Source organism: Anopheles funestus, chromosome 3RL, assembly GCF_943734845.2.
Source record: "Anopheles funestus chromosome 3RL, idAnoFuneDA-416_04, whole genome shotgun sequence".
Taxonomy (NCBI): Eukaryota; Metazoa; Arthropoda; class Insecta; order Diptera; family Culicidae; genus Anopheles; species Anopheles funestus.
Window position 1 is genome coordinate 48,522,047 of NC_064599.1, and position 19,835 is coordinate 48,541,881.

The window sequence follows — 19,835 nt, forward strand, 5'->3', positions numbered from 1 at the left end:
TCACGCCGAGTGTATCACTCGGTGATGGGATTTCTTTGCGCGACACCATGACACCTGCTGCACAAAAAGCGTATTGCCATCGCACTGTAGGTAAAATCGTTTTGCTTTAACTACTAGCGCACTTGCCATTTTGTTGCTTCGTCCATACGACAAGGGTGATTATTTTGCGAATGTATACCAGAAATCTGCTCACCAGGGTGCCTTTTACTGCCGGCAGATGAAAGTTACACTCATCCTCCTCTGCCTCGTGCCTCATTTCAGTATTAAAGGTCCTTTTTTTCGTGTTGTTACTTAAAAAAAAGGTACCACCCGTGGGGGAGTGGGGTCGTTGTTTTTTTCCCCTATCAAGCTCTGCAGAGCTTGTTTGCCTGTCCTGCTGTCCTGTTTCGGCAGTGACGGAAACCGGGTTGCGTTATTTTTTCAACCATCCAAAGCGATCACAAACGATGACAAAAACTGCAACGAATGCAAATGAGAAGGATCGCTCGGGGATGTTGTGTGTCGGTAGTACATTAACACAAAACCAAAAAAAAAAAAAAATGGCGCAATTTTCCACACTTTCACTCTTCGTCATCCTGTGCCGGAATTATAAGTGTGCATGTGTGTGTTTCCCCTCCCCATCTTTTTGTTGTTGTTTGTCGACATTTTCGCTCATTCCAAGGTGTTGCACCATAAAAATTAACCACCAACATATTATGAACGCTCCGAATGTGCGATGCACGGATAAACGTTTCCGCATACAAGGTGCCCGCCTCATCTCATCTCCACTGCGTATAGTGTTCTTAGTACTAAACGCCTCGCATTACTCGGTTACTTAAAAAAAATGAAAGTAAATTACAAAAACATTTTGTTGTATTTTCCTCCTTTCGCAGGATCACTCCGTTGCTTTTAGGTGGCATTTGTGTGCTGTGTGGTTTTTTTTTACTTCCAACATTTTCCAACTGTTCATATGATAAGTCTGTTTTAAACCGTTTTTGAACTCCATGTTAGTGTGTGTGCGTATGTAGGAACATATTTTTGAAAGAAAATTAACAGCCACAACACAACAGCATGACGAACAGCATCACAAGCACGAACAAGCCGCCCATTCTGGCTTTGATATGTGGAGCGATTAATTAGGTGTTAATTAAAGGGCTCCTTTGCATCTATCATAGCCAACGCGACGACAATCCTGGCACTAGAATTGGCCTTGCTTGACACACACGTACGGTACATCCGCTATACGCAATGAACAATCTTGTGTGCAAAGTGTCGGTGTGGAACGCTTTAAAACGGAAGCATGTGTGCACGGAAGTGCGTGTGTTTTTCTTGTTCCTTGTTTACAATTCTTTTTTTTATTAATAATTTACTAATGTACTAACAGAAATGCATTACGTTTGTTTCTCTTTCGCTCCACTTTATAAAAAGGATATAAAAAGGCGGCCAAAAAGGATTTTAAAGTTCGAAAAGGAGTAAAGTGGCAAATATCCTTTTAAACCTCTCGTTTCTCTAGTTCTTCTCTGCATATTCTAGTAAATCCAACGACCAACAATGCTGACAGAGAGATGGTTTCGCCAAAATCACGGATTGTCCTTTCTAAACATTGCACTCAAGACAGACAACTGTCGATGTTTTAGCCTTACATTTACCATTCCCATTGTCCTTTTTTGTAAGTATTTAAATTTAAAATCAATGAATAAATCGTGCTAAACTAGCTATTCTGTCGGCTACATGTTTGTAATTCTGTTTTCGAAGGAAACAAAATAAAAAATGGTTTAAATCTAATTGATAATAATGTTTTATAATCCAGTTTGCATATTTTCTTACTGATATATATATATTTCAATTTTTTTTGTAGGTTAGGGTTTTAGTCGACAACTACTGTAAAGCTATGAAGGATGCAATAGTTTTAGTATTCCATCAGGGAAATCATCATTAATGTTCGATTTATGTTATTTTAAACGTTGTAATGAATAGTCAATATTCCGTTCTACATACTGATTTGTTCAAATGCAATATATTATGGAGGGCAAATCAATAAAAATGAACAGTTGAACCTGGTACAGTTCGAGTACTCAAATACACCTCTGAGACATGTACGTTTTTCAAAATTGACTAAAACCTCTTAGCTGCGTTCGATAAGAATAAAGTTATGAGGATATTGGTTCCCTTATATATGCAAGGATCGTGTATCAAAACCTATTCGGACCGTACCCTCGTACGCTGAACTGACTATCGTAGTATGATTAAATAAAGTACCGCTACATATAACAGGTAGGCCAAGATCTGTTGAAGTTACAGTTGATGTAGGTTAGGCAAAGGGCCACTTTATGTAAGATAACGTTAAGTAAGTAACCTATACTGTTATTGAATCATATCGTAAACACTGATAAAATATAAATAAAAACAGATTTGCTAAAACATACTTCTTTGCTGATTCGTGCTACAAATAGAGAAATTATTATATTGCTTGATTTGGTTAATTGACTGTGACCCAAAACACTCATACCAAAATAGTAATTCTTAGGATTCGAAGATAGTCACGCACAATCTATTGTCCTTGCAGATCAAACCATTGTTTGGAAAATCTTTACAAATTTTATTTTATATCGCTATTCACAGAAAAATGATTCGAAAGAGGTTTGAGAGTTAAAACGATACAAAGATACATTCCTTCTAAACAATCTCCTTGTAAAATTTTCTTCGACATTAAACATAAAAAAATAAATACGGGTGAAAGTACGCTTCATTGAATCATAAGATGGAATACTCAAAATGGCATCTGAGTTAAGCTATGTCATCAATGAACATTTTAAGGATGGACAAAACTCTCGTGTAACAACGTTTTAAAACTTTAAACATATTTCTGCTTTAACCATGATTTTTTGCATACACTGGCATCTGTATGTTTACACCATCTTTCGATTCGAAGAAGGTGTACGATAACGTTATTGAATCTACTAGTTCCATCTTAGGGTCCTCTATAAATTCCGGGTCGATATAGAAAAACACCGGCAAGTCTACTTCTTCGTGCGGATTAAGCTGCTGTTCCTCGAAGCAGAAGCACTGTATTTTGTTGAAATATGCTCCTGCTTCGAACGGAATCACATTGTATGTACTAATGCCAATCACAGGATGATCGGTAGGATTTTTGGCGGAATAGAACGCCAAAGCAGTTTCACCGGGAACGACCTAAAAATAGAAGAAAATTGATATCATTAGTTAAAGGAAAAGCAAACCTTATTCAAAATACCTTAATTTCGGTTTGTTGTGGTTTGAAATTCCACCGCATCGATGCACCAATATCCGCATTAAACTTTATCTTTAACACTCTGTCCTTCACTTTTTGCATAGTCTCAACCTTCTCACCATCGTGTCCCTGACTAGTGGTTCCTCCATAGCTGTAAGCCTGGCAGAACATTCGATATAACGGAACGGCTGCATAGCTTAGACCGACGGTCAACACACCGGCAGCAGCCACATAATACACTGTAGATCGTATTTTAAACTTTCGTTCCGTGTCGATACCTTTGCCATTGAGCCATCGTACCGGTGCCCTTGCCAGCGTTGAGCTACCAGCTTTAAAAGATGACCTACAGGCAGTGCGTACGATGTTTGTCCACATTTTAATTCAAAGCTATTGTAACACAATATTTGTACTAGTGCAGTACGTTTCCTAGTTCATTTCACTTGTATATTTTATAACATTTTCCTCTACCAATTTACACTTTTTGTGCGAGCCGACCTTTGTTGATGTTTTATGTTGTTATGTCATTTCACAGCTGATTTCGCTTTTCGCCGCAAGGCCCATAGAAACGTCAAAATTGGTGTGCCTAGTGAGATGGTTTCGTTGCACAGTGGGTTTGTTATTTAAATTCAAATTCGGTTTGTTCTGTTTCTGGAAAGTCTGTTGCTACATTTGCTTTTACGGTTTCTCGTGGCAAAAAAGTAAATTATTTTAAAGTTATTTTCAAATTGTTATATAATTAGAATTCAGAAAAGAAAATACAGAAGAAAACTTCAGTTGAGGCATGTTTTACCGACGAAGAACACAACCAAGCTGTTCAACTACAAGCCGTTTCTATGGCAACAGAAATTATTCAACAAACTTGTTTATTATTTGTAATCTGCCGTATTTTAGCATTCATCCGATACGATTTTTATCAGTTCTCTTCAGTGTATAGTAACAATGAATTTCGACCTAGACGATCCCCTGGATGGTTTGCTAAGTGATGGCAGCAATGATAGTTTGTTTGGAAATGAAACATCCAAAAAACCAACTAAAGCCAGCAAACCCGGTAAAATGGAGGACTTGTTCGGTATCAAAACGGACCCAGCAAAAGGTACTTCGATTCCCAAAGCTGTGGAACAATCTGGTGCAGCGTCGGAAAAAGTACAACCAGCATCGTTGGATTACACGAAACCTTCCATTTCGAATACCCAACAACCGTCGAGCTTAACCAGTATACAGGGCAGGAAACCGGACACCCTGGCTAATAAGCCCGGTAGCTCTACTGCATCAAACAAACCCGCTACTCCTCAGAAGAAAGAAATTTCATTTGATGATAGTGACCTGTTGGCAGATTTGGGTTTCGATCCGAAAAAACCCAAATCCAAATCCAGCATTCTTGACGACATCCTCGGTGGTACATTAACGGCATCAACAAAGGAAATACCACCAAAAAGTGTTATTGCCAAACCCAGACAAAGCCTTACCACGACGCTAGAAGAACCGTCCAATACTGGAAAAGTCGTTTCACGCCAAACAACAGAGAATCCAGACAACCCACATCCCGAAAGTACAGTTACGGGAAGCTATGCACCCACTGGCAATAGTGTTCCAAGTTCCGGTGCAATGCCAAAGAGAAGTGGACGTCGAAAATCTTCCGTCTCTATGCTGAACGATCCTTTGGGGCTGTTTGGTTCCACCACCTCGGAAGAAAAACCTTCACGCACCGAAACAAAGCAACCAAAGAAGGGAGGCGCTGATTGGTTGGGGTTGAATGATGACACACCACTGAAGGAAATGGATTCCATCGCAGCAACTACAGCAACACTCACCAAGCAACGTGAATCCATAACATCGAAAGTACCAGTTGTTTCTGTTCCTCAACAGCAAGATATTTCCGTTGAAGTACCTGTCCTACCAAAGTCAGATAAAATTCCATCGCCTACTAAAACAGTCGTTGTACCTTCTCAACCTATTATTCAACCCAAACCAATATTGCCCGACCCTCAAACAATCACCAGCACGCTTCAGTTTGTAGAGGCGGAAGCACAAAGTGCCATAGCAACGATGCAGCAGCAAGAGTTTCAACTGTCCGTTGCCAGTCAAATGAAATCCCAAGAGCAAGCACTGATCGATATGCAGCAGAAACAACAAACTATCCTGAAGCGGCAGGAAGCTCAGTTTAACGAACTGCTTCAAAAACAAATGCAACGCCACACCGCACTGGAAGATGTCCTTGCAAAACAGCAGCAACGAATAAATGCAAACATTCAACTCATAATGAGCCAACCAGCTGCTATGCCCGTCATCCCACTTCTGAGCAGCCAAAATACGGCAGAACACTTCGAAAATGATCCCCAAAACGCTTCGGAAAAAAATCCAATCGCAACGATAGAACTGCAAACGGATGTAAAACGGCTCGAAATGGAAAAACTTCGACTGGAAGATATGATTTCGAACCTTTCGGCGAACCATGAACAGGAATTGTCGATACTCGAATCAAGCTACAAAAAACAACTCGCCTTCCTGGAGGACAGTCTTCGTATCATGGAAGCAAGGCTAAAGCACGATAATAAGCAGCTGGAAGAGTTTTATCTGGCCAAAATTAACTTCGCCGAACAAGAGCAACTAAAACTCGTCAAAGATCACGAAGCAAAGCTACAATCGATGGAAGATCAGCACCGCAAAGTGATCGAACAACTTAAACAAGGATACGAAGAAAGTCTTGAACAGTTACGTCAGGATCATCGCGAAATGATCGGTACCATACGCGAATCGAAAATGCTTGAATTTTCCGTCGTACAGGAAAATCAATCCTATCTGAACACGCTCAAAAGTGCTTCTAGCTATCTAGAGAATGCATCCGGAGATCTACAGCAGCTGCGAGATACGTTGCAAGATCAAATCGAATTTTCACAGAAGGAAAAAGAGCTCCTGTTGAAGCAACGCGAAAAACAACTCGAGGATCAGCATAGGCTTCTCGAGCGCACCCGAGAGGCGACTGCCGAAGAAAACGTCCGATTGCTTAACTTGGTGGAAATGCTCGAGGGCAAAGTTACCGAGATGACGAAGGTTAGATACTTTTTACTATTACTTGCATGAACCCATTTTTATCTCAATACAACCTTGCAGATATCGTCCGAAGAGCGATGGGAACATCAGCAGAAGTGTATCAAGTTAGAAGCAGAACGGCAAAGTTTGGACAAAGAAAAGCACTTTCTTCGCGAACGCCACGAACGTGAGGAAACTCGTATCGCTGAACTGAAGCGCACACAGTTAGAAGAACACGCTCGTCTGATGGATAAAGTGACACAAGAACGGCAGATGCTGTTGGAGGAGAAAGCCAAGCTGGAAACTATGGCTCAACTGACGTCCGGTGCTGGGTCTGGCCATGGTTCCGGTACATCCCGGGCTGAAGTGGATGCCGCTCTGAAAGTGGCCGAAGAAGCTGCTCGTCTAGCCGACACCGAGAAAGAGCGCTACCTTCACCTGCAGCGTCAGCTCGAATCGAAACGCCGTGAGATGCAGACGCGTGAAAGTAAACTGCGTGAAGCTAAAGATGAATTAGAGACCGCTATTGATAGAGCTTCCCAAAGGGAGCGGCACGCGGAAACCGTCTACCGTAGTCTTCGCAAGTCGGAGCAAAACATACAGCTCAAGGTGCAATTAATACAGCGACAGTTTCTTGAGGTATCCGAACGGGAAGATCGACTAGCGAAGGAAAAGATCGAATTCAGTAAGGAACGGTTGGAGCTTCAGGCCGCTAGAAGGAAGCTGCTTCAGACACGCTGCAGCCTATGCAAGATCGGCGATAAGTCACAGGAAATTGGTGATCTGCTCACAACCAATACGGATTCCGTGGCTGACGATTTGAAGCTCGAGGCTAACTTTGTGGAAATGCAAAATCGGTTGGATTGCACGGGTCTGAAGTTGGATAACTTTTTCGACAGTGAGGTTGATCGTCAAATGAAGCTTTTCCTTGAACGTAACCAGGTGGATCAGGGAGATGATTTGGATTTGACGGACAACCAAAGAAGACATCGAGAAATTGATCGTGATTTGGCTCTGCTGAATTTTGATGCTCTTTTTCCGAAGCTTCGATCGGATGAGGGTCAAGGAAGTAATGCTACACACACTTTACCTTCGTAAGAGTGTATTACAAATGTTCGTTCTTCAATTACATAGCAAATATATCATTTTAAAGCTACAGATTCGCATCATGGAGTTTGCATTGAATTTCTCATCGCTCTGCGACGCCGCACAGATTCTTTGTTCTGCATCAATAGTTGGGCTGCTACATTTCGTACTGCACGACACATTTCACCAAAATTTACATAACTGTAGTCAATGGTTGATGTTTTCCTAATCCATTCGTAGTGGTTCCAAAGCCGTTCGAATCCACCCGGAACGTACGAATTGCACGCTCGGTACACATATGACATAACACCGACGAGCTGCGGTTGCCCATCCTCGATAACCACCAGGGGTCCACCAACGTTACCCTGTTATGGAGCAGATTGAATGAAAAATACCCTTTTACTATGTTAAGTCACATGGATATGGTGGTGGGTAATACAACACCGTGCAGATGCTTCCTGTTCCGTTCGTGTAGATGCACACTCGAGTGTCGTACACCAAATCTTGCAAATCCCAAGGGCTCAGTAGCTCTTTGCACAGGTCGTTTGATATTGCTCGTGCATCTAACTTTTGTAGCTTCTCCTTGTACTCATCCTGTGCAGCAGTATCCTGGAAATAGTAAAACTTTGTTTAAGCGCACGAAAGCATATTCTCTCTTTATATAGTGCATTTGTTACCTTTTCAGCTCCCCAATCCGTGTACATTACTGCACTGCCTTCCGGAATGAAACCTTTCCTAATTACAATTGGCTGTACGAATCTATTAAACTCAATGTACTCGAGTGTGCGAACCAGGGCTATATCGTTACGAGCAGCTTCGAAATCAAAGAAAGGGTGATACGTGTACGAGTGGATGGAGCGGAATTGATCATCTGCTTTAGACTTGAGTTCCACCTGTCCAAAACGAATCCGAGCTAATGTGGACAGCGGTTGCTCCGGATAGGTACGGAGCAGTTTCCATATGAAGGACGCCTGCGTTATGATGTATCGCACGTTAAGGATGGCACCACTACCTAAATGACGATCCTGTTCAATAAATCGAAACGACACTTGGTACGGTACTTCCTCCTGCTCGACATCCGTTCCCGAAGCCATCCTTTTGTCGCGATCTGCTTGCAAAGATGCTGCACAGGAGGGAAACTTTGTATAGTTAAAGGTGAGTGGTTAGATTTGTTTTTCATTACCTATGTAGAAGCAGAGCATCGTTGCTCGTAGGAGCACTCTTGACCAGCGTCCCATACTGTTGGTAGACGATTCGCTAATGAGAATAGGTGCCATACATAACGATTTCATTGAACCATAAATTATCATTGACATTTGCATTCCGTCTCTAGCTAGAGCATTCAATCAATGATGTCGCACATACTTTCTACCAAAAGCGCGAGTGATAAGCGCGATCGATGAACAGCGACAAACCATTGGAAACATAACATCATTTCGGTTGTTTGACTAATGATAACATCATCATTATCAATTCATCAATTAGCTGACATCATCTACATTTTACCACCGATATACACACAAGCGCACACCTTAAAATGAATCATTTTCTAATGTGAATGTCACCATAATTCAGCCCCATTCTCAATATAGTGAAACTCTCTAATAGATAGCGAACCAAATGTTTCTATGTATGTTGTAAGTATTTTTATTTCTGCTTCTAAGTAGTAATACAGTTGGGTTTTGTTTTAGTAGAACGCTATTTTGGCATCCATGCTGTTAAAAGAGAGTGCTTCTTAGATCGCTCCCTAACGTCTTGCACATCGATCGCATCGAAAACGCTTCCTTCCCCACCTTTCTTCACTTCGTTAATTGCTCTTTAGATACGCCAATTATACCCTTGCTATCTGCTTCTCATCAATCATTCATTTGCTTCACAAATCACTTCGCAGTGCAACATTTGCACCGCAATAACAATAACTTGCTCACGAAATAGTCGCAACTAGTTATTCGCTGTAAATAGTACCTTCCGAATATGTTTTGTTAATACGCTTTTAAACTGAACTTACTCCCTGACACAATTGTTATCTGTATTATGGATACATCAACACACGGTTGTTGGGATGCTACTTAAAAGAATTTTATCAAAAACTGTCTAACCCTTTTGTGAGCCTTTCTAACCATGCATCATTGTTCGTTGCTACCGTAAACGAGCAGTCATGTAAGATAACAAAAAAAAACCCAACCGAAAAACTTGCCACAGCTAAACCAACATTTTGTGGGAATAATTTAAAATGCGAACATGATATACACGACTTCCTGGTAATTAACTGATTTAAGCATTGCTTCTTTTATAATTTTAAATTTAACCTTTCATCTTGGCCACTCGTTTGCTCGTTCATGAACTACCCTGCTGTACGTATAACAATAGTTTACAACACTCACATCAAAAGGATTCGAAACATATAGTCTACAGTTGAAGGCTACTGTTGAGTTATCACGATTTTGGTAAGTGCTTAATGCAAAGCTGCACAGATTTGAATGCAAAGGCAATTTTTGATGTGCAATTTTATGCTAGCGACTTGGAGCAACCATTATGGAGGGACGTACTTCTTGTCGAACAATACCAATGTGTGACAGTATCATGACGCGAATTTTTCTATGATAAATAAACAGCGAATGTTTCTTTACACTCGAACAAACGAATTATGTACGTTCGTCGTTTTAGCAATGCCTAAGAAATTATAAACTAACAAGCTACGGCGTTCATTTTGTTTGTGTAAATTCTTAATGTAGTCAGTTATATAAAAACATTATATTGCTTGCTATTTCCCTCCCTAGACGTTGCTCAAACATGAACGTTCGCTCTACCCTGACTTCTGCCTTCTGTTTTCTGTGCCTTTTACCATACACTCAGTTCTACACTGTGTGCATGTGTGTAAAGTGATGCATTCGGTTGATTGTAAAAAAGCGAATGTAATTTACAATAAGCGAACCGACCGGCCCAACAGAACCCAAATCCCAAATCCAGTTCAAGCGGCCTTCACTTCTAGCAACTGAGGATAGTTTTCCACCACGTTTAACAGCATCGTGTCGATGTAATGCTTCAGTCGTCGGTTTTCATCCTCCTTTTCCTGGAATGCCACCTGTAGCTGTAAAGAAGCACAAAAGGCATATTGTCAATATTAAATGATTAAGCTTTTGTACAGCCTGTGAGTGGTGAGAAAGATTTGGAACCAACACCAGCATATAATACGAATTATAATACGAACGAATTTAGAGCACACTTAACACAGATTAGTTTGCAAACAGATAAGATTGTGAACCAATAGTTAGATAGACAACTCAATGATAGTACATATTTTTTCGTTTTAGCACATTAGCCCAAAAATAATCCTTTCTTTGGCATCAAATAATATATTTACAATAGAAAAAACGAGGCATCAAAATCCTTTGCTTGTGGCGATAGTTGAATATTATTAGATAAATAAAGGTTAAGTTTCAATAAAGGCAATGTTTCAACATCAAATACATTCACAGAATTTTCTTTTGAAACACCTATCACATAAAACATAACCTTGCATTTAAATTGATTTTTAAAGTAGTTTTAGCCATTACGAATGTGATTTGGTAATTATTATTCAATATTTACAATCTTTTTAATTAATCGTTATAAACTCAAACAATATTATTCCATTAAACTTGTATGTTAATACGCAAATAGTCCTGCTTTTTAGAACACTAAAAACACATTTCACTTTTAATGACCAAACTCTATTTTATAACATCATCGAATATTGTTAATAAATCAGTAGAATGTTAAGTCTGCAAACAATAATACCAACACCACACCCAAAGCTAATGTTAGTATGAATAGAAAATGAAAAAATCCGCTAAAATAGAGACAAAGAAACGTAATTCCAGCTTGATAAGTACGAGGCAAAAGATTCCCATTGATCGCAAAAAATATTATATGGAACGGTGGAGTGAGAAAAAAAGAAGAGTATACGCCATCATTACCGTCAAACTAACCTGTGTTAATGACGCTAAAGTGGTCGAATCAACGGTATCCTGTGAAGGGGGCAAAAAGAAGAAGATACAGAAGCGTGACAAAGTGGAAATAAACAAACAAGTAGACGGTGAGGACCTAACCGACGACGTACCACAGACGGATATTCGGTTCCGGTAAACGAATCACCATCAAGTAGGATAACGGGTGTGACGCAACGCCGCCCTACCATGGATGTGGTGATATCTAAACTAATTTAAGCTCTAGTGATAAGAGTCTAGATGCAATGTGATTGAACACAAAGAAACGAAAACAAAACACCCTAACCATTCTGGACGTAGAAAAGCAAACTTTTCATCACCGTACGACAAAGCGACGCCTTGGGCATACGATGGGGCACGGGAAGGCTGTATTACCTGATTCTGGCTCATGGCTTCTAGCTCTTGGGCCAAACTATTCGATGTGCCGTTCAGGAGATTGCGCCCTTCCTCGATGCTGCGAGTCAGCATCATAGCCTGAAGTTCTTCATTCGCTTCTTCCAGGGACTTATTTTTCTGGCGCAGTTCGTCCATTTCCTGATGCAGTTCCTCAAGTCGAAGAGACTCCGGTGAAGTCGTGGGCAGCGCGGGCCCACGCTCAGAACGAAGTCGTTCACACTCTTTGTCCAGCTCTACCATCAATTCTTCGGCCGCCTGCTTATCAGCTCGATGTCTACAAAGTAAAGTGGTGTGCAAGAAGAAGAAACAAACATTAAACATATGATCAGACCATGCTCGGAACACCGAAACTGCCTTGACTATTTATCAGCGGCAACCACACTCACTTCTTCTCTTCCGCTCTCGCCTCAACGAGATCTTGCTGGGAGATCATCAACGAGTCGCGGGCTTTCTCTAACTTCTCTTCGGTCGCATGCAGATCGGCCGCCTGTTTGTCACTTTGCAAACGCAATCGCTGAATCTCCTCGCGCAGGCCAGTTACTTCCATCTCCATCGTACGTATCCGGATCTGGCAGTTTTCATTCTGCAGCTTTGCCTCTCGTTCGACACGGGCCAATAGCTCCCGATGACGCTTTTGTTCTTCGGCCAATCGTTCTTCCGCTCGTAGCTCAGTCTGTAACAACAAATCAACAGTTTATAAATGAAAACAGTTTTACAATGCGATTGCCAATGGTCGATTCTACGACCGGATGGGTGGAAGCACCCTTGGGTGGGACCATCCGCTTCCGCCCGATCGGCATGATCATTCATGCGACAAAAGAGCAATCGAATCAAATGCGACAAATGGTTTGCAAGTGAATGTGGTCACCGTCGTCACCGTTTCATTTGCCAGAACAATTTCACGCGATTGTGTTTGTGGAAAACGAACAGAATGAAAAAAAACCGGCACCATTGAACTGCCATTCAATTTAGTTGTTACAACTGGGCATTTATAGCATGATGAAATGATTAATGTAACAACACACACTCCTATGTCAATGAACTTTAGCAAAAATCAACACAATCTATGTTATAATAAACGTAACCACAGCATATAAGCATATTGTGCTGCCGTGCATTGCATACGACAAGTAAATCTTACACAACTGAGTATGAATATTCAATTTCATTTTACCCCTTTTTCTTTAATCATCTTTTACTAATAGTAAGCCACACTGCGATAATATCGTCCATATGTCCATATCGCCATCACCAAAAAGGGCCGAGGCGGTGAATTGCTAATATATACCTTTATTTAATTTTCCCTGATGGGCAGGTTAGGCATTTTTACCCATTACGATCATTTCTTTCCTTCCCGTGTGGTGAATGGTGCTTGCTTAGTGCCGCACATTACTCTACGTCACTTCCTTCAGCTCGCACACGCACACACACATATGATTTTATGTTCGTTTACATTTTCTATGAATTTTAATTAAAACAATACATCGCCAAAGATTTCCAATTAAGCAATCAACGAAGTATTGTGTAAGCAAATTTCTTCTTTTAAACCTTTGTTCGAACAGAAAAAGCTATGTTAAGAAGTATGTATGTACATGTACAATTAACATTTTTTTTAAACAGAAATGCACTTAAAGTATGCAAAAAAAGTGTGTGAAGCGTTGCTGTTTACACTATACTAGTAGAAAAAAATTATCCAATTTCACCGATATCTTACCTCTCTCAACTGTTCTTCCAGCATGTGATAACGAGCCTGAAGAACGGCATATTCCGTTTTGGTTCTACTCGTACGATCGTCGACATTGCTCTGGGTGTCTGCCAGATTGGTGACTTGCCGTTGTAGTATTTCCAGCTGAAAATTTGTAACAAAAAACAAAAACATGTTCGTTAAAGCGAATCAAATTGATCACAAAAGCAAAACTTTTAGCATACACAAAATATGATGAATCATTTGCCGAAAACGACACGCAAACTCATAGATCCAGCTACCTAAGGTTGTAGACCTCTACCTAATTTCTTACAAGAATAGCAACTTTATAAATATTCGCAACAGCAGTATTCGCAAGACGTCACACATGAAAGATTTGTTCGACATACAGGCTTGCCAAAAATACCGCAAAAATTTGACTTTTTTAGATACCGCTGTCTTTCCTTGCTCCTTTACAAATACGCAACCCAACTCCCTCCGATGATGTTTGGCAATGCTACTTACTTGTTCGTTTAAATTATCACATAAGTCGGTCTTGATTAGATCGCTCATTTTACTGCTACTGTTACTCGATTTTAAAATGTACTTATTGCCCAGCTCCGGATTGTCGTTGATCAGCTTCAGATTATTGTTGATTAGGTTGTTTTTGGCGTTCTTCTCCTCGATCGTTCCCGAGCTGATGAGGTTGTTCGTTTTGTTGTTGAGCATTTTGATGTTGAGTATGCCGCCGCTCACATTACCATTCGCTGTAATGCTGTTGTTGTTCAGCTGGTACGTCTCGTGCGCATTTCCGTTTTGGTTTGGGTTACCGTAATCGTCCAGGAAAAATCCCGACTGTGGTCCGGACGAAGGGAAGTCATTTGGATGCAGGCTGAGGAACGTTTCCTCGTCGATCAGCACCGGCTGATCGGGTGGGATGTACCCGTTTAAGCGTAAATCTTCTAGACTAGATGAGGACGTGCGCGACTGCTTGTCGAGCGACGTAGTGCCGATGATGCTGTTGTTGCTGCTGCTGCTACCATTTACAGCGTTGATCGGCACAACAACGGTGGGACCAACGAACTCAAACTGACCCTGCCACATATCGTAGTCTAGATCCAGACTGTCCGGTTGGCTGGTCGAGGAGGGTGTCGTGGTCGATGTCGGCGTCGTCGACAGGTAGTCGACTTTCTTCGTGGTAGTCATCATTTTTAGCGGTGAAAGTTTGTCACTAAGTCGGTGCCAATTCATTGGGCTGGTAGCGATCGGTCATTATTTACACAGAGTACAGTCACAGGCTAAAGGCTTCGCGTGTGCCTCCACCGTTTCAAACCGTTCACTATTTGCACTACACGCTAATGTATTATTTTAAACATTTGTTCGCATACACACTGGATGATCTGTTTAATGATAATAATTTTTACGCAAAATTATTCGCTAATTGTTTGCTTATTCGTTTTGTTTTTATAAGCAGCTAATAATGTTGTTGATGGATATGCACTGAAGTTATCATTACTGTCCAATAGTTGATATGATAACAAATACCAGATCATTAACCAACTAGAACAGATTTTGTATTCGTAAAGTTCGAACGCACACTCCACTGAAAATAAAGTTCCCATTTATATAGTACAATGATCTCTTCTTGGCGAAAAGTGAAGACATATAAAACACTGCACATACATATAGTAATAAAATTAACGAACCGCATGAACTTTAATTCGCTTCCAAATCGGACGTAAAATGGACTGGTCGAAAAAGATTTATAATCACACACTCCAGCACGGATTGTTTGCTGTGTAGTTGCTCCGTTTCTGTCTACATCTCTGATTCGGTTCACTATATCGGAAGCAATTTTGGTGATAAATCAACATTCACTTGACATCCGTCGCTCTACAATGCGCACGCCGAAACTGGGTTAATGAACTTTCAAATCTGTTTCACGTAGACCTTTACGATTTCTCAAACCATGCTTAACACATGCGACGATGTTGATTACGTACACGTTTTGTACGGTGGTGTTAAAATGTTCATGTTTAAGTCATATTTAATATCATGTATGAATTAATCAAATTATTTGTATTTTTGATTTGATGCATTAAATACGATTTCAGAGGAAATGACACGCAACCGTAAAAACACACACTTATGTATGTAAATAAACAATTGAATATATTAACGCTATTTTTCATCTTTTCTTCAAAATTTCATAAATGTACATTGCTGACGTGAACATGCTTGAAACCTTTTTTCCAGCTGCTACATTTAACTGAACCGTTCACGAATGTTTCGACACCTGCACCGGTACCTGGCATAAATTAATTGTCTATGGCACTAACATTGCTTGATTTTTCATACCGCTTCGTGGTACCCTCGTGCATTTCTTAATGATGAATTTTCTGTCGATGTTCAATTAATGTTTCGTTCACTATAATTGTGTCCATTACATTAGAGCTGCCCGTTCACCATTCCATTGGCAAACCAAATTAATGAAATTTCAACCAACAAGGCGTACACATTTTTCACATAGCAACAACATAAATATGTCATTTGTACATCCTAATCTTGATGTTGTTACGTTTTATTCAGCTTTCCACACTTTGTTGAAAATAATTTGCTCTGCAGTTTTAAACAAATCACACACGTAGCAAATGGAATTGTACATAGAACAAAGAGTCTAACATAATACAACACTTAATCATTCACTGTAGCATTTTATAATAGTAAAAATACCCCTATAAGTAACCTAACTCCTAGATTTTCGATTCTGACAAACAGTTTCGACTGATACTAACTCCAAAGGTAAGAGAGCTGTGAACTACTGAAAAAAACACAACATTGCCTTGACAGTAGAATCTACCTCACAGACAACTGTACCGTGAAATGTTTTATTCGTTCCGTTCGCATAAACAGTTACCATAATCGTCGAACCAAGCCACCAACTAGGGGACTCCGTGCACGCATACAAAAACGCTTGTTGAGCTACAAAGCTAGCTTCTGCGTCGACGTCCCTCAGCGTTTTTCTTGAATGGAAAATCAATTTACCACTTGGTCCGTGGAATTGGCTACAGTCATGCAGGAAAGCTGGTTGGCTTTGTAGTACTACTGTTGGATAACAACGGTTAGACGTTTATGCTGCCGTCTGTGCTGGTGGGAGTCGTTACTACACACGCATAGTGAACGAATAACGACCGTACCAATTGTTGATCCGGATACAACCGGATGTGTTGCTTTTGGTCAACTTCATCTTTTTCTACAGTATGTGCAGAAATTCTTCTTTCAGAAATCACCAAATTACTATTAAAGATGACTTCTTCAATTCCATTACTGCGCTCATTTATATTACAGAAACCGGCCAAAATTTCCTTTATTGCCATTCATCCATCGATCGTCAATGAGTTTTTTTTTGTGGCATTTTCTTGATTGATGCAGCAAGATCAGCCTCATCATTCATTTGGGATGGATTTGGTCGCTCCATTTGATTGATCCGCAGAACCACCATTTGTGTTATGCAAACATATTTCGTTAAAAATCGCTCAAAGATACAAAATTGCTTCCGAATTTGAAGTTAAAAAAATGTATCGCAAATCATTAATTAAATGTTTCTTCATACAATTTCAAATCCAAAATGTATGTTTAAATTTTATGAATTTATGAGCAACATAACCCATATTTTCATCCTACATGTCTTTTTAATAACAGATTAAAATTGGAGTTCCAATATTGCCACCAAATCTTATTTTGGTATCTAATAATGTTTTTTTTCTTTTATTGGTAGGTATTTTCATTTTCTACATTCAACAATGTACTCCTCAGCATTCATTCCACAAAAGTTTATCGATAATATCACACATTTTACTTTCGCTGATGGCTACGCCGCTCCATTCAATTTTTCTGCTTTCGCTTGATGCTTAATTGTAGCATTCATCAAACATGTTGCATCTGCCTGGATCTAATATTAGATGCCGGAATCTTTTACTTGCTCACTGCCGATGGCTCTCGGACCGGAGCTGCTCTCGGTACCGACGATCCGTTTCGCTGTGTTCAACTCTCGTTCAAGTACAGTTGTTCAATTTCCGTTAAACAAACCATTGCATTCACCGATTCCGTATGAGAACCGGGCTACGAATTGTGGTACATGCAGCGAAGGTTCCACCCTCAATACCCTTCACCTTCAGTAACAGCTTGCGCGCCCAAGGAGGAACGCCGCCATTCGAATGGACTGAGTTTCATGAATAATAAATCTCTTTTCAATCGTACATTCGTTGGTGTGCCGTGTTCCTTCTGCTTTTCGTCATGGTTTAGAGCTGCACGGTGCGCTAAACCTTAAATCCATTCACGCTCCTTATTTTCTTATTTTTGGGATCGTACTGGATGGAAACTGGATCGAAAAACAATGACCCTACGGCTAAGCTCACTACTGCTGGCGGCCTCGAAGGGGTACCTCACTACAACCACTATTGATCATTGCATTACATCATGCTGGCCAGTTAGACGAACCCAATAAAGTTACCTTCTTTTCTTTTCGATTACTTTTCTTCAACAACTAAACCGATCGTCGTTTCGACCATCAATAATGCCCGGAACCAATAGCTCTTGTCAATCTAAATTCAAGTTGACGGTGACATGACTCTCGTGAGCGGAGATTTAACTTCCCTGCTTTTCCTGCTGCACTTATAAGAAACACAGTTTCAGTCGAATATCATTCAGTTCAAAATAAAACGAAAAGATAAAACAACCACAATGCTTTACATTCCTTCGAACACTGAAACGTAAACAGGCTCCATACATCACTTCAACTGAAACAACTAGCTTGGTGGCACGTGCCGAAAGATTTTTCTATCGTCGTTTCTGGATGTTTTGTTTTCTGTTGAAATCCAACATAAAAAAATACAGTCAACAGCGACTCGACGTTGACGACGTCCAAGGAAAATGAAGCAACTGTTTGCAAGAAAATTAAATGTCTTGCAAACGATGGTTGCAAGTGGAAGGTTGCATCGTGTATCAGCATACATATGCAATTCCCGTTCCATTTTGCTTCGAGTGGTCATCGGCCCTTGAGAAAGAAGCCGTTTTCAAAACAAAGAAAGTCTTTACACACATTCACCATTCAATTGAAACTTATGCTTTTTTGCAGCTGTACAAGTAAAATAGTACGCTGATGAAATAACCAAGGGACCAGAAGTCATTGATCAAAGTCAAATCTATTAAAACGATCACTACCCGCACAGCGAAGCGTTATTGGTGGTGTCAAAGATGATCAAACACATTCTTAGTGTGTGAATGACGAAAAAATATTTCTTTTTTCTTAAAAAAAAATATTTTTATATATTGGATCGTTTGAGTGTCCATTTAAAAACTAACGCGTTCAAAACTGAATTAAGAACCTATTGAAAAAATTGATATTTAAAAAAATATACAATAAACCAAAGAATAGTTAATAAAAAAAAATAAAATAATAAAAAATCCAATGACAAGTACAAGTAAATTGTGCAAAGAATATTTAGTAAAAAATCAATCGGATCTAATGTTTCCGAGATATTCGCGTTTGAACAAATGCATTTTTGCATGAAGATAAGGTAACTCTTAAGGTTCTGTTTTTTATTTTTCCCTAAATGGATCTGTTATTTTAATTGCTCTTGAAACCGTGTGTTTTAAGAAAACACAAAAAAAAATCAAATTTTTGTTTTCAAACATGCTTATTGGCCGCAAATGTTGTACATATCGCGATCGAGCCATCAACTGAAGGTTAATGTGATGATCATGTGAAATTTACTCACAAGCACACAGCTAGTTGATCAATTTCATTTTCATTTGCATGATATTCTCCTTTATTCTGATGGAATCAAGTAATGATCACACTTAGTGTAACATAAGTATTAAACGAAGACTAGTGCATTAAAGTTAGTAGTATACAGTACACATTATAATCATAATATGCCTTTCTAGTAACATAAAAATCTTGTACCAATTACAAAAATCATAGAAATTTCCACGAAGAGAAAGCTTTGGAAAAAAATACACATAGTTTAAGCAGCGTACTTTGCTCGACGGCGAAAATTATACCATTTTATAGCTTTATGCAAAACACTCCATCAACAAATTATCGACACTGTTTAATGCCTACCATAGCACAGCCCACAGTATGCTTTTTTCCCGGAGGTCAATTGAATTGGAGCTTACGCAAAGTTTGTTATGCAAATGGTGCAGCACACGGTGCAATTGCCCTGGTGCAACCTCCTTCAATATATTTGCACGAAGCAACACTATCCCAACGGCACGAACGTACAGTACGCGAGCGTTGTTCCCTCCAACACATCCATCACTGGAAGCGAACGGTAACAGCGATAAACGAAAGGAAAATTTCCTGCTCGAAAGTTGAAAAAGCAAAATAAACAGTCGTACTATGTGCTTGGCATGC

At 39.9% G+C, this 19,835-nt stretch overlaps 4 protein-coding genes across 32 annotated transcripts in view; 1 reads left to right on the forward strand and 3 right to left on the reverse strand.

Moving 5' to 3' along the window:
- Positions 1 to 2,815: 2,815 nt before the first annotated feature.
- On the reverse strand, positions 2,816 to 3,735 carry LOC125769918 (cytochrome c oxidase assembly protein COX11, mitochondrial). The gene is made up of 2 exons (XM_049438972.1): positions 3,233 to 3,735; positions 2,816 to 3,171 (listed from the first exon to the last, which is right to left on the reverse strand). Exons 1-2 carry the CDS (start codon positions 3,602 to 3,604, stop codon positions 2,851 to 2,853), a joined length of 693 nt encoding a protein of 230 aa, XP_049294929.1. The 5' UTR covers positions 3,605 to 3,735; the 3' UTR covers positions 2,816 to 2,850.
- A 232-nt stretch (positions 3,736 to 3,967) lies between these two features.
- On the forward strand, positions 3,968 to 7,357 carry LOC125772343 (fas-binding factor 1-like). Its single transcript, XM_049443951.1, has 2 exons — positions 3,968 to 6,280; positions 6,341 to 7,357. Exons 1-2 carry the CDS (start codon positions 4,169 to 4,171, stop codon positions 7,355 to 7,357), a joined length of 3,129 nt encoding a protein of 1,042 aa, XP_049299908.1. The 5' UTR covers positions 3,968 to 4,168.
- Positions 7,358 to 7,425: 68 nt separating this feature from the next.
- LOC125769916 (anionic trypsin-2-like) lies at positions 7,426 to 8,839 on the reverse strand. The gene is made up of 4 exons (XM_049438970.1): positions 8,529 to 8,839; positions 8,023 to 8,468; positions 7,790 to 7,954; positions 7,426 to 7,710 (listed from the first exon to the last, which is right to left on the reverse strand). The coding sequence occupies exons 1-4, from the start codon at positions 8,665 to 8,667 to the stop codon at positions 7,426 to 7,428; spliced, it is 1,035 nt and encodes a 344-aa protein (XP_049294927.1). The 5' UTR covers positions 8,668 to 8,839.
- Positions 8,840 to 8,968: 129 nt separating this feature from the next.
- LOC125772358 (rab11 family-interacting protein 4B) overlaps positions 8,969 to 19,835 on the reverse strand; it is a 47,881-nt gene continuing 37,014 nt past the window's right edge. For 23 of the 29 annotated variants that reach the window (XM_049443976.1, XM_049443977.1, XM_049443975.1 and 20 more), the window contains 5 exons: positions 13,445 to 13,579; positions 12,117 to 12,403; positions 11,710 to 12,004; positions 11,317 to 11,355; positions 8,969 to 10,436 (listed from right to left, as the gene is read on the reverse strand). In XM_049443976.1, coding sequence (XP_049299933.1) covers positions 10,317 to 10,436; positions 11,317 to 11,355; positions 11,710 to 12,004; positions 12,117 to 12,403; positions 13,445 to 13,579 — 876 coding nt within the window. In that variant the 3' untranslated portion in view covers positions 8,969 to 10,316. Of the gene's footprint in view, positions 10,437 to 11,316; positions 11,356 to 11,709; positions 12,005 to 12,116; positions 12,404 to 13,444; positions 13,580 to 13,939; positions 14,815 to 19,835 lie in introns of all 29 variants that reach the window. The other 6 variants (XM_049443994.1, XM_049443993.1, XM_049443992.1 and 3 more) reach the window with 3 other exon arrangements.

Excerpts from the sequence above, each read along its gene's own strand:
- LOC125769918 (XM_049438972.1), bottom strand. The coding sequence starts at position 3,604 with ATGTGGACAAACATCGTACGCACTGCCTGTAGGTCATCTTTTAAAGCT. Across the intron at positions 3,172-3,232 it reads CACAACAAACCGAAATTAAG|GTCGTTCCCGGTGAAACTGC; the intron begins GTATTTTGAATA and ends TTCTATTTTTAG.
- LOC125772343 (XM_049443951.1), top strand. The coding sequence starts at position 4,169 with ATGAATTTCGACCTAGACGATCCCCTGGATGGTTTGCTAAGTGATGGC. Across the intron at positions 6,281-6,340 it reads AAGTTACCGAGATGACGAAG|ATATCGTCCGAAGAGCGATG; the intron begins GTTAGATACTTT and ends ACAACCTTGCAG.
- LOC125769916 (XM_049438970.1), bottom strand. The coding sequence starts at position 8,667 with ATGCAAATGTCAATGATAATTTATGGTTCAATGAAATCGTTATGTATG. Across the intron at positions 7,955-8,022 it reads CGGATTGGGGAGCTGAAAAG|GATACTGCTGCACAGGATGA; the intron begins GTAACAAATGCA and ends TACTATTTCCAG. Across the intron at positions 7,711-7,789 it reads GAACAGGAAGCATCTGCACG|GGTAACGTTGGTGGACCCCT; the intron begins GTGTTGTATTAC and ends GCTCCATAACAG.